Below are 15140 nucleotides of genomic sequence, written 5' to 3'. Positions count from 1 at the left end.
AAGTCCATATACACTACATCTACTGGGTTCCCTTGGTCCAGTCCGGAACTTACCTCTTCATAGAAGCTGATCAAATTAGTCTGACATGATCGGTCCCTAGTAAACCCGTGCTGATACTGGGTCATGAGGTTATTCCTCTTCAGATACTCCAGTATAGTATCCCTTAGAATGCCCTCCAGGATTTTACCCACAGTAGAGGTTAAGCTTACTGGCCTATAATTACCGAGTTTAGTTTTTGCCCCTTTTTTGAATATTGGCACCACATTTGCTATACGCCAGTCCTGTGGTACAGACCCTGTTATTATGGACTCTTTAAAGATTAAAAATAATGGTCTATCAATGACTGTACTTAATTCCTGCAGTACTCGGGGGTGTATCCCATCCGGGCCCGGAGATTTGTCAATTTTAGTGATTTTTAGACGCCGCCATACTTCCTGCTGGGTTAAGCAGGTAACATTTAATTGGGAATTTTTATCACTAGTCATATTGGCTCAAAAAAGAGTAAAGGCTTGATAAAGGCTCAGATTGAGCTGAAACGTCGCCCGGCTATGTGGGTCGATTAAACCTACCACATTTTTCACTTTGAGTATGGAGTGCTGCCTCTTTTTTGAGTCTATGTGAATCTGGTGTAATCGTTGGACTGGTTACCTGGGGCCCTGCACCCAAAGATAAGTACTAGTGTTGTGCTGTTCCCTTTTTTTCTTACCATAGTCATATTGGCTGCCATGGGATTTTCTTTTGTAAATACTGATGAAAAAAAGTCATTTAGCATATTGGCTTTTTCCTCATCCTCATCCACCATTTCACCCAGACTATTTTTAAGGGGGCCAACACTATCATTTTTTAGTTTCTTACTATTTATGTAGTTAAAGAATATTTTGGGGTTATTTTTGCTCTCTCTAGCAATGAGTCTCTCTGTCTCAATCTTTGCCGCCTTGATTTGCTTTTTACAGAATTTATTTAATTTTTTGTATTTATTTAATGCCTCCTCACTACCTACTTCCTTTAATTCTCTAAATGCTTTCTTTTTGTCCCTTATTGCACCCCTTACAGCTTTATTTAGCCATATTGGTTTCCTCCTATTTCTAGTATGTTTATTCCCATACGGTATATACTGTGCACAGGTCCTATCCAGGATGCTAATAAACGTCTCCCATTTTCTTTGTGTACTTTTATGTCTCAGGATATCATCCCAGTTAATTGCACCAAGATCATCTCTCATCCGTTAAAAATTTGCCCTCCTGAAGTTTAGTGTCCTTGTCACCCCTCTGCTACACATCTTATTAAAGGAGACATGAAAACTTATTATTTTGTGATCACTATTCCCCAAGTGACCCCCAACCCTTATATTTGATATGCGGTCTGGCCTGTTGGTTAATATTAGGTCTAGCAGTGCCCCCCTCCTTGTTGGGTCCTGAACCAGTTGTGAAAGGTAATTGTCTCTCATAGTTGTCAAAAACCGATTACCTTTGCTGGAACTGCAGGTTTCTGTTCCCCAATCTATTTCAGGGTAGTTGAAGTCCCCCATAATAATGACTTCTCCTAGAGTCACAGCTTCATCTATTTGCTTTATGAGGATATTCTCCATTGCTTCCATTATTTTTGGAGATTTATAACAAACCCCTATCAGTAATTTATTATTTTTTCCCCCTCCCCTTATCTCCACCCACAGGGACTTTACATTTTCATTAGATTCACCTATATTATCACGCAGGATGGGTTTTAAGGTCGATTTTACATACAGACAAACCCCCTCCCCCTCGCTTATGTGCGGTCATTTCTGAACAGGCTATAGCCCTGCAAGTTAACAGCCCAGTCATGGCTCTCGTCCAGCCATGTTTCAGATATCCCCACCATATCATAATTATGTTCCAACAACATTAGTTCTAATTCATCCATTTTGTTGGCGAGGCTTCTGGCATTAGTATACATGCACTTGATGTTCCTCTCTGTACCTCTATTCTTTCTTAAATTACTAACTGTTCTAACCCCACCCCCCATGCCACCGCCACCCCCAACTTCCTTATTTGTGCCCAGGTCTCTATCTGCACTATCTTCCCCTCCTATAAAATGAATACCCTCCCCCCCAATCCCTAGTTTAAACACTCCTCCAACCTTCTAGCCATTTTCTCCCCCAGCACAGCTGCACCTTCCCCATTGAGGTGCAGCCCGTCCCTAGCGTAGAGCCTGTAGCCAACTGAGAAGTCGGCCCAGTTCTGCAGGAACCCAAACCCCTCCTACACCAATTCTTGAGCCACTTATTAACCTCCCTAATCTCCCGTTGCCTCTCTGGCGTGGCACGTGGTACAGGCAGTATTTCGGAAAATACCACGTTGGAGGTCCTTGCTTTCAGCTTGCAGCCTAATTCCCTGAAATCATCTTTAAGGACCTTCCACCTACCTCTAACTTTTGTCATTTGTGCCAATGTGCACCATGACCGCTGGGTCCTCACCAGCCCCTCCCAGTAATCTGTCCACCCGATCAGCGATGTGTCGGACTCGAGTGCCAGGTAGGCAGCACACCGTTCGACGATCCCTGTCTTTGTGACAGATTGCCCTATCTGTTCCCCTAATAATTGAGTCCCCCACTACCAGCACCTGTCTGGCCTGCCCTGCTCTCCTATTTCCCTACTTACTGGAGCAGTCACTCCTCCGGCTTTCAGAGGACATGCCTGGCTGCAGCAGTGCTACCCCTGTACTGGCACCCCCCTCATCTGCCAACTTAGCAAACTTATTGGGGTGAGCCAGATCAGGACTAGCCTCTCTGGCACTCTTCCCTCTACCCTGCTTTCTGAATGTCACCCAGCTACCTACTTCACTGTCCTGCAGCTCCATCCTACCATCCCCCCCCATCTATCCCATTGAGTGTCTGCTCAGTGAGCAGAAGACTCCTCTCCAAATTGTCTATGGATCTCAGTGTTGCCAGCTGCACATTTAGATCCAGAATCTGGGATTCCAAATGCACAACGTGCTCACATCTCGCATAGCAGTATGCACCCTCGACCGGCTGATCAAGGACTGCATGCGTGTGGCAAGATGTGCACTGGATGGCATTAACAATAGTGGAGCACATTTCCTAATGGGGATTGCACCACACAGAAACGTTAAATAAAAAATAAATACAAGTATTAATTAAAAACAGACAGCAATTCCTCCCTTGGAAACTCTCTGATTCCAAAGTCACTGAATCACAAGTCACACTTACCGCCGTCCACACTTACGCTCAGGTCACACTCAGCTCGCTCACACTCGCTATGCTGAAGATTTATAGATTTTTTTTTTTCTCTATTTCCCTTCAACAACAAGCCACCTTGCTGTTCAGATGCACTTCCAAAAAAAATACAGTGCTCTGAGGTTTAGGTCACGCTGTTTACCAACCTTGGTCTCCAGCACATTCTCCATATTTTGCGCTGCAGCTTTCTGTCCATTATACGTGAGTGTCTGTATTATATGCATATACATCTCTGGACACAGAGATAATGCATATAGTCTGTACTGTCTGCTTGTAACGTGTCTTGTTTTCTCCCTCCCTGCTGCCGGTACATGTATGTAAGTGTCTCTCTATTACTATATTATGGAAGGCAGTGGCAGGGAGTGTGATTTTCATGCTAAACACTGTCTGTGTGTATTTAGGCTCCAGTGAACGATCCGTATGCGTGTGCCTCTTTCATGGGATTGAAGCCTTCTACCACAAAGTGTCACCTAGTACGAGCCATACTTGAGTCTGTAGCTTTTAGGTAAAGATTACATTACTTTTTAATTCTTAATAATGTATATTAAGTAAATTGGAACATGCAGCCAAGAATTGTAGCAGATATTATCATTGATTAACGGTGCTAAATGTGCCCAAACCGTCGACTGGTGACCATTAATTTGTAATTCCAACTTTAAAGAGGTATCCTTGAATTGTCTCTTGAGCAGCTCACAACTCTGCAGTCTCCTTACTTCACTTTTTCTGTCAGGGCGGGTCCTCATCCTTGACTGACGGCTCTGGTAAATAGTAAACTTGTATTAGTAGAACTATAAAGCTCGGCACAAGTTCTGCTGTAACATATTCACCTCTCAGTGTTTTTTTTTAAATCTACATTGCTTTCGCTGTATATACCCATAGAGATGACTGGGCACTTGAAAAGCACACAGCTCAGGACAGCGAGAGCCGTGATTAGGAGAGCTGCTGTGGGAGAAGCCAATGCGGAAAAATGGTGATTTTGCCAGATTTATAAAAGCAGCTTGTCAGGAGCTGAGAGGAAGAGGACTGATGAGAGCAATAACTGTCATATAGAAATTGGTCTAGAGAAATCTGATCGGGATGTTAGGTGTTAATTTTTCTCTTGTAATGTAAATACTGCCCACACTTAGGCAGATTCCTTGCAGGCACTCGTTGCCGAGTTCTATGGGAACCATCTCTACACTATGTAAGATAAAAGCTCTCACAGCAGATAGTGAAAACAAGTCAACTGCTACTTTGCTTCGTTTCATGCTGTCTAACTAAAGCAATTTAATAACTTGAAAATACCTCTTTAAACATTATTTTCATTTTTTTAGGGCCTCCATTCTGAGCAAATTAATTTCTTAACATAGACTTATTAAACTCAGGTTTTTTTTAAGTTCTGAATTGCCCGTAGAGTCAAGTTCTAGGAGTTTGGCCATCTAGTTCCTCCACTAGGTGGTGCTCACAGGATTCATCTTGATGTAGTTGTTACTATGCTTTGAGTAATACACCTCTCATTTTGCTTGTATTCCTATGAAGGGTGTTGAATAGTATCACTCATATATTAATTGTGTTATCACTTTTTTATTATTAATTGTTAAGGAATAGGCAGCTCTATGACACCATGCAGAGAGAGACGTCTATTAAAATCTCAAAAATAAGGTACGTCTTCAGCCTGTGTATAAGTAGGTCCTGACCTGTGTTTCCATAATTATAATGGGATGCCCTTGTACGCTGCAGGGCTGACGGAGGAGTCAGTAACAACACCTTTGTGATGCAGATGACCGCAGATTTATTTGGCCAAGCCATTGATAAACCAAAGCACACAGACATGTCCGCATTGGGAGCTGCTTTTTTAGCCGGCTTGGCTGTAGGTAAGTGGTTGTATATTAATGGAGTACCTCTTACATAGCAAAAAAAATATTACTAAAAGGCTTAACTATGGACATATTGTTATATGCATGTGTCAGTACAATGCACCCACTGTAGGCATCTAGTTTTTTTTGACAATTTTGTAATTAAGTAGGATCTGAGCACATGGCCAAAGGTTAAAGCAACCTTCTGGCAAAAAATAAAAATCGCAATAAATGCATAGGGAAAATAATTACTCGTTTTTAATTTTTCTGCAGAATTTCCTCCAATTCCCAATAGTAGGAATGTTGAGATGGCAAAAAACAACCAAAATGTTACTGGGTTGTGTCAGGATTCCCAAGGACGGAGATCAGATCCCTTTATCCCAGACATAATCAACAAGAAATGTAAAAAGGAAGGTTCGCCAGCATCCATGAATAATATGGAAGGATTTACTGGACCTCCATTGCATTACCATTGTCCATAACATCACAATGTGATGATATATCGGAGGGTCAATAAATCCACATGTTCTGTCATGGATGCTGGCACACTTTCTTTGTGAAACACAACAGTAAGGTAAAGGACCCTTTGCACAGCGGAAAGTCTGCCAAACCCGTCTGCTGACTACTGTTTAATGTGTATGGGGGCCGCCTAACTCCCCTTCAACAGATGTTTGGAGAGAGCAGGATCGGGCATGTTAAATCTGAACACTCAGCCCTTTTGTTCTTTCGAGAGATAAGACACCACCTTGGTTTCTGGTAGTTCTCTCCTGAATTGGGTTGTCCGGCCTATATGACTGCGGACTTGTAGCTTTTATGACTGCAGACTTGTAGCCTATATGACTGCAGACTTGTAGCCTATATGACTGCAGACTTGTAGCCTATATGACTGCGGACTTGTAGCTTTTATGACTGCAGACTTGTAGCTTTTATGACTGCAGACTTGTAGCTTTTATGACTGCAGACTTGTAGCTTTTATGACTGCAGACTTGTAGCCTATATGACTGCAGACTTGTAGCCTATATGACTGCAGACTTGTAGCCTATATGACTGCGGACTTGTAGCTTTTATGACTGCAGACTTGTAGCTTTTATGACTGCAGACTTGTAGCTTTTATGACTGCAGACTTGTAGCTTTTATGACTGCAGACTTGTAGCTTTTATGACTGCAGACTTGTAGCTTTTATGACTGCAGACTTGTAGCCTATATGACTGCGGACTTGTAGCCTATATGACTGCGGACTTGTAGCTTTTATGACTGCGGACTTGTAGCTTTTATGACTGCGGACTTGTAGCTTTTATGACTGCGGACTTGTAGCTTTTATGACTGCAGACTTGTAGCCTATATGACTGCAGACTTGTGTACTTGTGTATCCTCACATCTCGCCCATTGTGCATTGTGAGGATTCTCTGGTGCCAGCGGCAGGCGGATGACAGCAGGTATGTGATTTGCATACGTTCTGTCACGTGCCAACTAGATATGTGTGTTGAACTAGGCTGGACACATAATTGTGGTCACATGACCTCTCTGTACCGGAGAATCCTGTAATGATTTACACTTCTGCAGTCACACAGGCTACAAGTCTGCAGTCACTGTAAGGCCATGCAACCCCTTCTAGGAGAGAACTACCAGACACCAAGGTGACTGCAGACTTGTAGCCTAAGGCCAGATGACCCCTATAATGAAAGCACATGTTCCGTTGACCAAACCATGGGTGCATGTGAATGGAGAAGTCGAGGAACAAGCCTGAAGGTTTACTATAGTGGATGGTTACTTTTATTATTGCCTGCCCTTACTAGAGGTGACTGAGGCTGACTGTTTTATGTAGTATACAATATGTGACTGATATTACAGTCTTATGCCATTTTCTGCACTACACTACATTTTATAGATATTTAAATTAAAAGGAACTTGTCACTTCCAAAAATGCTATTTACCTGCAAATATAGTGGTAATCTGAAGGTACATGGCATTTAGTGTAAATCATGTTTGGCAGATTACTGGAAGCGCAGCTACAGGGAGAAAATGAAGTAGTATTCTCCCTGCTGCTGCTCGCTTCCAGGCTGGAGAGGAGAGCTGTAACAGTCACCACCCAGCACACAGCGAGCATACGGTTATCAGGCCCACTGTGCAGAGCAGGCTGTCAATCAATCTGTCGGGACTAATCCTATTATGCTCATCGCCCTGATGACTGGAAGCGAATGGCAGCAGGTAGAATATAGCTTCATCTTCTCCCTGTAGCTACGCTTCTATTAGGCCTGCCAGACACGATATAAATGCTATTCTTACCATGTTTATTGCTAGTTGTTCTCCCTTGAACTTTTCATCCTTTTCCCACATATCATGCTTCAAACATAAAGATACCAAATGTAAATTTTTGGTGAAGAATCAACAACAAGTGGAACACAATTGTAAAGTTGGACTAAATTTATTGGTTAATAATTATAAAATATATAACATATACCTAAAAATATATGCATATAAATACCTGCGCTAAAAATGCACAAAAAAGACTACATAGTTATTTACCTTTTTAAAGCAAGGGAAGACAAGATGCTGAGGATATGAAATTATCGGAATTGTGTCTGTAATTGGTCCGTACGTAAATTTTACCAGGATATCCCGACTCTAGGGACAGGAATAAATACACAAAGGTAGTATGCAATAATATATAAGAGCAATAACCGCGCTCGTAGAGCAGGGCTGCGAAGCTGTGCTAAAAATAACTATGTTTAAAATTGCACGTGGTAGTAAAATAAGAAGGAGCTAATTACATACTGTTCAACGTGCGTTCTCTTGAGACTGAAGAATGCCGGCAATAAGCAACACACTGGTGCCTTCGTTCAGATGGTGGTAAAAATAATTCCTTAGTTGGTAAGCACCGATGTGCAAAAACATTAATTCCTTTGGCGTGCTGTCCCGGCCGGTAACAGCCGCCTATGCAGGGAAAAAAGTACCTGTGAATGCGCGCTCGAGAAACGTTGCAGCTGACAGGACCTTCGTTGAATTCGGGTCACGTGACCAAGGTATCACGTGGTGCCCTGGTGTGAAGGTACGGAGCACTGCAGGAGCCAGAAAACCAACGCGCAGTGCTCCGTACCTTCACACCAGGGCACCACGTGATACCTTGGTCACGTGACCCGAATTCAACGAAGGTCCTGTCAGCTGCAACGTTTCTCGAGCGCGCATTCACAGGTACTTTTTTCCCTGCATAGGCGGCTGTTACCGGCCGGGACAGCACGCCAAAGGAATTAATGTTTTTGCACATCGGTGCTTACCAACTAAGGAATTATTTTTACCACCATCTGAACGAAGGCACCAGTGTGTTGCTTATTGCCGGCATTCTTCAGTCTCAAGAGAACGCACGTTGAACAGTATGTAATTAGCTCCTTCTTATTTTACTACCACGTGCAATTTTAAACATAGTTATTTTTAGCACAGCTTCGCAGCCCTGCTCTACGAGCGCGGTTATTGCTCTTATATATTATTGCATACTACCTTTGTGTATTTATTCCTGTCCCTAGAGTCGGGATATCCTGGTAAAATTTACGTACGGACCAATTACAGACACAATTCCGATAATTTCATATCCTCAGCATCTTGTCTTCCCTTGCTTTAAAAAGGTAAATAACTATGTAGTCTTTTTTGTGCATTTTTAGCGCAGGTATTTATATGCATATATTTTTAGGTATATGTTATATATTTTATAATTATTGATTTAACTCCTGCCCCCTTTTTGGTTTAGGGGCCATACCAGCTGCTTTTTGTGCATTTCATCCTCGTTTCCCATTAGCGCCGCTACACCGTTTATCTATAAATTTATTGGTTATTTTAAATTTTTGTGGAAATTCAAAAACTGAAAAGTGGGGCGTGCAATATTATTCTTCCCCTTTACTTTTAGTGCAGCAGACTCACTCCAGAAGTTCATTGTGGATCTCTGAATGATCCAATGTTGTCCTAAATGCCTAATGATGATAAATATAATCCACCTGTGTGTAATCAAGTCTCCGTATAAATGCACCTGCTCTGTGATAGTCTCAGGGTTCTGTTTGAAGCACAGAGAGCATCAGGAAGACCAAGGAACACAACAGGCAGGTCTGTGATACTGTTGTGGAGAAGTTTAAAGCTGGATTTGGATACAAAATGATTTCCAAAACTATAAACATCCCAAGGAGCACTGTGCAAGCGATCATATTGAAATGGAAGAAGTATCTTACCACTGCAAATCTACCAAGACCCGGCCGTCCCTCTAAACTTTCATCTCAAACAAGGAGAAGACTGATCAGAGATGCAGCAAAGAGGCCCATGATCACTCTGGATGTACTGCAGAGATCTACAGCTGAGGTGGGACAGTCTGTCCATAGGACAACAATCAGTCGCACACTGCACAAATCTGGCCTTTATGGAAGAGTGGCAAGAAGAAAGCCATTTCTCAAAGATATCCATAAAAAGTGTAATGTAAAGTTTGCAACAAGCCACCTGGGAGACACACCAAACATGTGGAAGGTGATCTGGTCAGATGAACCCAAAATCGAACTTTTTGGCAACAATGCCAAACGATATGTTTGGCGTAAAAGCAACACAGCTCATCACCCTGAACACACCATCCCCACTGTCAAACATGACGGTGGCAGCATCATGGTTTGGGCCTGCTTTTCTTCAGCAGGGACAGGGAAGATGGTTAAAATTGATGGGAAGATGGATGGAGCCAAATACAGGACCATTCTTGAAGAAAACCTGTTGGAGTCTGCAAAAGACCTGAGACTGGGACGCAGATTTGTCTTCCAACAAGACAATGATCCCAAACATAAAGCAAAATCTACAATGGAATGGTTCACAAATAAACGTATCCAGGTGTTAGAATGGCCAAGTCAATGTCCGGACCTCAATCCAATCGAGAATCTGTGGAAAGAGCTGAAAACTGCTTTTAACAATCGATCTCCATCAAACCTCACTGAGCTCGAGCTGTTTGCTAAGGAAAAATGGGCAAGAATTTCAGTGTCTCGATGTACAAAACTGATAGAGACAAACCCCAAACGACTTGCAGCTGTAATCGCAGCAAAAGGTGGCGCAACAAAGTATTAAGTTAAAGGGGCCAAATAATATGGCAGGCCCCACTTTTCAGTTTTTGAATTTCCACAAAAATTTAAAATAACCAATACATTTCGTTCAACTTCACTATTGTGTTCCACTTGTTGTTGATTCTTCACCAAAAATTTACATTTGGTATCTTTATGTTTGAAGCATGATATGTGGGAAAAGGTTGAAAAGTTCCAGGGAGCAGAAATACTTTTGCAAGGTACTGTATATGTATGTATAACAAGATCCATATCAAGCTGCTTATTTGCAATATTTTTTCTCATTTGCTTTAGGCGTCTGGTCCACCAAAGAGGAACTGAAGAAGCTTAGGCATCAAGAAGTCTTGTATGAACCACAGCGCAAGATCAAAGACTATGAGGTCTCCATGTCTGCTTGGGAGCTGGCACTGCAGCGATGCTCCAACTGGTATAATGACTCTTAGCAAACAAGTAGGCAGACTTTTCCTCGTCGTCCTCCCACAGCAGAGAGAAGATTTGACCTGTCTAGTTCCTAGGATGCCCAACTAGCACCAAATAATATCTCCTGTAATTTATTAATTATAAAGTATCAGCCAGACCACCCACAGAAGGTGTCCTCTCCTTGTATAAGTTGGTGTAGCCGTCCACGGTCCCCACCTAGTATGAAGTTTTTATTAAGTGACTTGCTTCACTTTGAGTCACTTTACATAACCTGCAGGTGGCGGAGTCCGTTCCTTGTGCCGTGAGGATGTACATGACGAGAAGGAATTAAACTGTGACCTGTGACACTACAGTGTCCATGGCTGCAAAGTAGATTGTTAATGGCGGACTCCTAACATGTGCCTCATAACCCGCGGATGAATCTTGCATGTACTGGTGGACAGATGTGTCCACAGCTAAAAATTCTATGTGTACTCTGTCCACATAATTTTCTTGAGCAAGACCACTGCAGTGTGGCTCCATGGCCATCGATGCTTGTTCTCAGGTTTCAGCCATTGGCACTGGAGATCTCAATAATGTCTTTCCTTCTTTTTTTTTTGTGAGAGTTTGTTGAGGAACAATTTTGCTTTCCTTAATCTGCAGCCACTGCTTTTATACCCTCCTGATTAAACTTTTTTTTTACACTATTTTTGTTGGCTACTTCCCTACACATTCTTTGGGTAGTCTAATCCAAAGAATAAAATTCTTTTCATTATTCATTAATTATTCTTATTTGGCGCTAGCTGGGTAGCCCCCGGGAGGAAGCTCAGCCATGAATATCTCTTGTGCTGCCTTCAGCAAAGGAAACTGACAGGTAAGGCAAATCTGTATGTCCTGAGGACACTGGAGCGATGACTCTTAACCCTATGGACACCAGGTGGATTTGAGCAGTGGCCTTTAAAGGAGACTCTAGTATTATAAGGGATATGGCCAAGACACTGTTAGCCTACCTGAGAAAGGAAAGAAGTTTGAACATCTCTATATTTTTAGTCTTGTTTTTCATTTGTATGTTTCTTTCCATATGTCTATGGTTCTTTAACTGGATTCTTTTTATTAAAGCTTTCAATGCTGCTAGTAATGGATTCATGTGCCTTGATGTGATTGGTAATGTCTTAGCCTTACAGGGAACCGGTCACCTCCCAAAATGCTATTAATCTGCAGGGTAATAGTGTTCTAAAGCTGCTCAGCTGCTGCACTGAAAGCCGGGCTATCAGACAGGAATGGACTTTATTCCTCCTGGCAGCCTCCAGCTTTCAGTTATAGAGGCAAGGCCAACTGTAGCCACGCCCCAGCACTGACTGACAGCCAGCTCCTTTCACTATGTCCTGAGCTGTGACTGAAGCCACGCCGGCCCATGCCTATGACTGAAAGCCGGAGACTGCTGGGAGGAATGAAGTCCATTTCCTCCTGGTCGTCGGACTCCCAGTGCAGCAGCCGCACAGCTTTAGAGCACTAATAACTTGCAGGTTAATGGCGTTTTAGGACATGACAGGTTCCTTTTGAAAGAACAAAGTCTTGCAAGTGCAAAATGCCAGCTACATTGTTCACAGTGCAGTGGTTTCCCAATAGATGGATCTGTTCTAGGTAGTATGTGCCTGTATGTGTCATTGATATTTACATAGTAATCCCATGATGGATCCACTGTGCCCTGTAGGTCATAGCACACAGCCTAAATAGCATAGTGGCAGGTTTTGATTTTGCACAACACTAAAGCGACTCATGAGAAGTCACGAATTGTGAATATGTTAATTTATATTTTTAATTTTATGGTGCCTTAAATTGTACCTTGTATTACAAGTAATTTCTTAACCTATTGTTAGTTACTAAAGCGCCCTCTGTTACAAGCAGAGAGGTGTGAGCATGAAGGATGGAAGCCATGGGAAATGTAATTCTCATACAGCCTCCATCATCTTACTCTTAATTTTAAAAGTTAAAAATAAAACTTTTTAAAGAGACTTTCCAGGCAGGTGCACGAAGATTATATGTAGGTCTCTGACTATAGGGGATGATTGCCTGGTAATTATTTTTCTCAAATCTTACTCATTGTCTGCTTTTTAGCCTCTCTCCATAACAGCAAAGCTATGATGTGTGACTACAGTTTAGCTACAGTGCCTGCAGGGAGTCTATGGTAGTCTAAGACACACCCCTTTCTTTTCATTGGCTCAGACTGCAGCTCTCTTCCTCCCAGGTGACTCCGCCTCTTTAGATTGGCTGCTGTGCAAAAACAAAAGTCTATCACAGGCTCAAAGAAGCCCATGAATAGAGAGTTGACTTCCAGTAAAGAAAAGGCTGGATGATTACCAAGACTGATTGGGTTCCTTAGAAATGGAAGTTGTATCTGAGTCTTTAGTCAAAGTTTATCCATCACTATCTATATGTCTGAGTTATAGTTAAAGGGGTGATTCCATAAGCAACACTTATCACCTAGGATTGGTTATAAATGTATGATCACTGGCAGCCACTGAGACCCCACTAATCCCCAAAACATTCCAGGGAATGAAGGAAGCACTCCTGGCGCCATTCACCCACATTTATTAATAATGGTCCATTTACAACTGACCATAAATGCACCTTTAATGCCCGATGCACGACTCTTAATGCAGGAAGCATTTGACATTGTCTGACTGTTTTGCTCAGAGCAGCCGTGTATTTGCAACACCAATTTACACCTTATATGTCTTTGATGAAATATGAGACTAAAGGAACCTTCACAGCCATGTCTCTTACGGTTTTTGTTTTTGGAGTGAGGATGCACAAAGTTTTGCACACTTTTTTTGGGAGCATGCAAACACCCTTATAGCGGCCATATTTACTATTGTGTCTGACCCGTCGGTGGTACGGGCTAGCCGCTATAGGGTGTGAACGCAGCCGCTGACTCATTACTCAACAACGTCTGTTCTTTGAAGTGTTCTATACCTTTAAGAAACGGAATGAAGGCTTAATTAGGAATATGTATAAATTGTTTCGCAAAATTACCTCGTTGTCCTTAAGATTTACAGTATATTGGTAAATGTTACTAATTGACTGGATGTATGTTGTAAATGGCCTGTAATAAAGTCTGATCTGTATTATGACTCTTTTTGTCCATGCTGTGTGTGGTCAGTACAGTGTGAGGATGGGTGAAGGTGATGCTGTTGGGAGGGAACGGACATCGCTGCTGTAGCCAATCACAGAGCTCGGCAGCTTGTGCCGTCTACCTCCACCCCACCACCGAGCTCAGTGATTGGTTACAGCGGTAATGCCATGACATCACCAGAGCAGACGGGGACGGTGAGTACCTGCTTTTTTGTTTTATATATTTTTACATGGTTCCATGAAAGTGGACAATTCCTTTAATTTTGTACATACACATGAGATAGCTGTTGGCCCAAAGCTCATTCTGCAGACAAATATTCCTCCCGTTTCCCCATATACAGGGGCACTCGGCCCGGCCATGCCTTCGTATATTTTCAACAGGTAGAGAGGAAAACTCTGCTGCCAGACACATCAGAAAACAGAAGGATCAGTGATGAAATTCCAAGTGCCCGATTATGCTCTTCTCCAGCATCATATGTTAGGAGACCCCCAAACACAACCGATGGTCAGAAGGTCTTATCTAGTATGTATGGGGACCTTTTAGAAATCTGCATACAAGGTGGGTAACCCTCCTATCCTCCCCTCACGGTATTGGGCATAGTCATTGCCCCATTTGAGGTTTGCCCTAGGTGCACTTACTTGCAGTGTACGACGTTGTGCCCTTTGTGTTACTGTCCGGTGGGCCTTTGCATGTGGCAGCACCACCTAACCCTCCAGTGGACGGGAGGCTCTGGAAGACGTTCACCCTATCAGTCGGATTCACCGGCCGGGGAGCTTAGAGGATATCCTAAAGGATCAAACACAGAGGCAACTACCTGCCTGTTGTACCCTGGGCCGGTCATTGACCGCTCCTACCAGAGATTGAGCTCCGGGCTGCATCAGCACCTGGGCAAGTGTTGGGGCCCCACTGCTTGATCAATAATAATAATACTGTATGGAGGACTATACTGTCCAGTTTCTGAGCTGTTGATATCACTCATGTAATGTAAGTAATAAGTGAAATCTTTGTCATTGTATTATACCTGTATCTGTGCATCATGAATTGTGGTATGTGTTAAAGGGGCTACTGAGACTCTTTCAACCAGGGCCCACGAAAACTTGGAGCCGGCCCTTGCTCTGTCATTTTTGTTCATGTATACCTATAGGAGACGGACAGGTGGTTTGTCTATTTTTGCATAGTGTGTAATTATATATTTTTTGTTTTCACGTGTTTGTGAGCAACTCGCGGTTTTGCTGGCGATTCAGTTCACATCATGTAAAGCTGTACTGAGCATGTATGGATGAATGAGCTGTAGTTTGGCTCCCTCTGCTGGAGGTTAGTATTATTGCACACAAGTAATTATCCAAGTTAGTCCCATATAATAATCCTGTTTGTAGATCGATGTCAACACCTCTGCTTGCTTTCTACTATTCTACTTTGTATTGATTAGACAACTAATTGTGAGGGCTAAAATCACGACTGTGG

The 15140-nt window shown here is 42.6% G+C and overlaps 1 protein-coding gene and 1 long non-coding RNA gene across 2 annotated transcripts in view; one reads left to right on the top strand and one right to left on the bottom strand.

Moving 5' to 3' along the window:
- The window catches only part of GK5 (glycerol kinase 5), a 72233-nt gene extending 58559 nt beyond the window's left edge, over positions 1 to 13674 (top strand). The window contains exons 13-16 of the mRNA XM_077291217.1: positions 3633 to 3736; positions 4813 to 4872; positions 4951 to 5084; positions 10436 to 13674. Of these exons, the coding sequence (XP_077147332.1) occupies positions 3633 to 3736; positions 4813 to 4872; positions 4951 to 5084; positions 10436 to 10584 (447 nt within the window). The 3' untranslated portion in view covers positions 10585 to 13674. The remainder of the gene's footprint in view (positions 1 to 3632; positions 3737 to 4812; positions 4873 to 4950; positions 5085 to 10435) is intronic.
- The window catches only part of LOC143808490 (uncharacterized), a 97337-nt gene continuing 86090 nt past the window's right edge, over positions 3894 to 15140 (bottom strand). The window contains exon 5 of the long non-coding RNA XR_013221970.1: positions 3894 to 3989. This is a non-coding gene — a long non-coding RNA (uncharacterized LOC143808490). The remainder of the gene's footprint in view (positions 3990 to 15140) is intronic.

Source organism: Ranitomeya variabilis, chromosome 2 (assembly GCF_051348905.1).
Source record: "Ranitomeya variabilis isolate aRanVar5 chromosome 2, aRanVar5.hap1, whole genome shotgun sequence".
Classification (NCBI taxonomy): domain Eukaryota; kingdom Metazoa; phylum Chordata; class Amphibia; order Anura; family Dendrobatidae; genus Ranitomeya; species Ranitomeya variabilis.
Note: the sequence above shows the minus strand (reverse complement) of the source record. Positions and strands in the feature narration are given on the sequence as shown.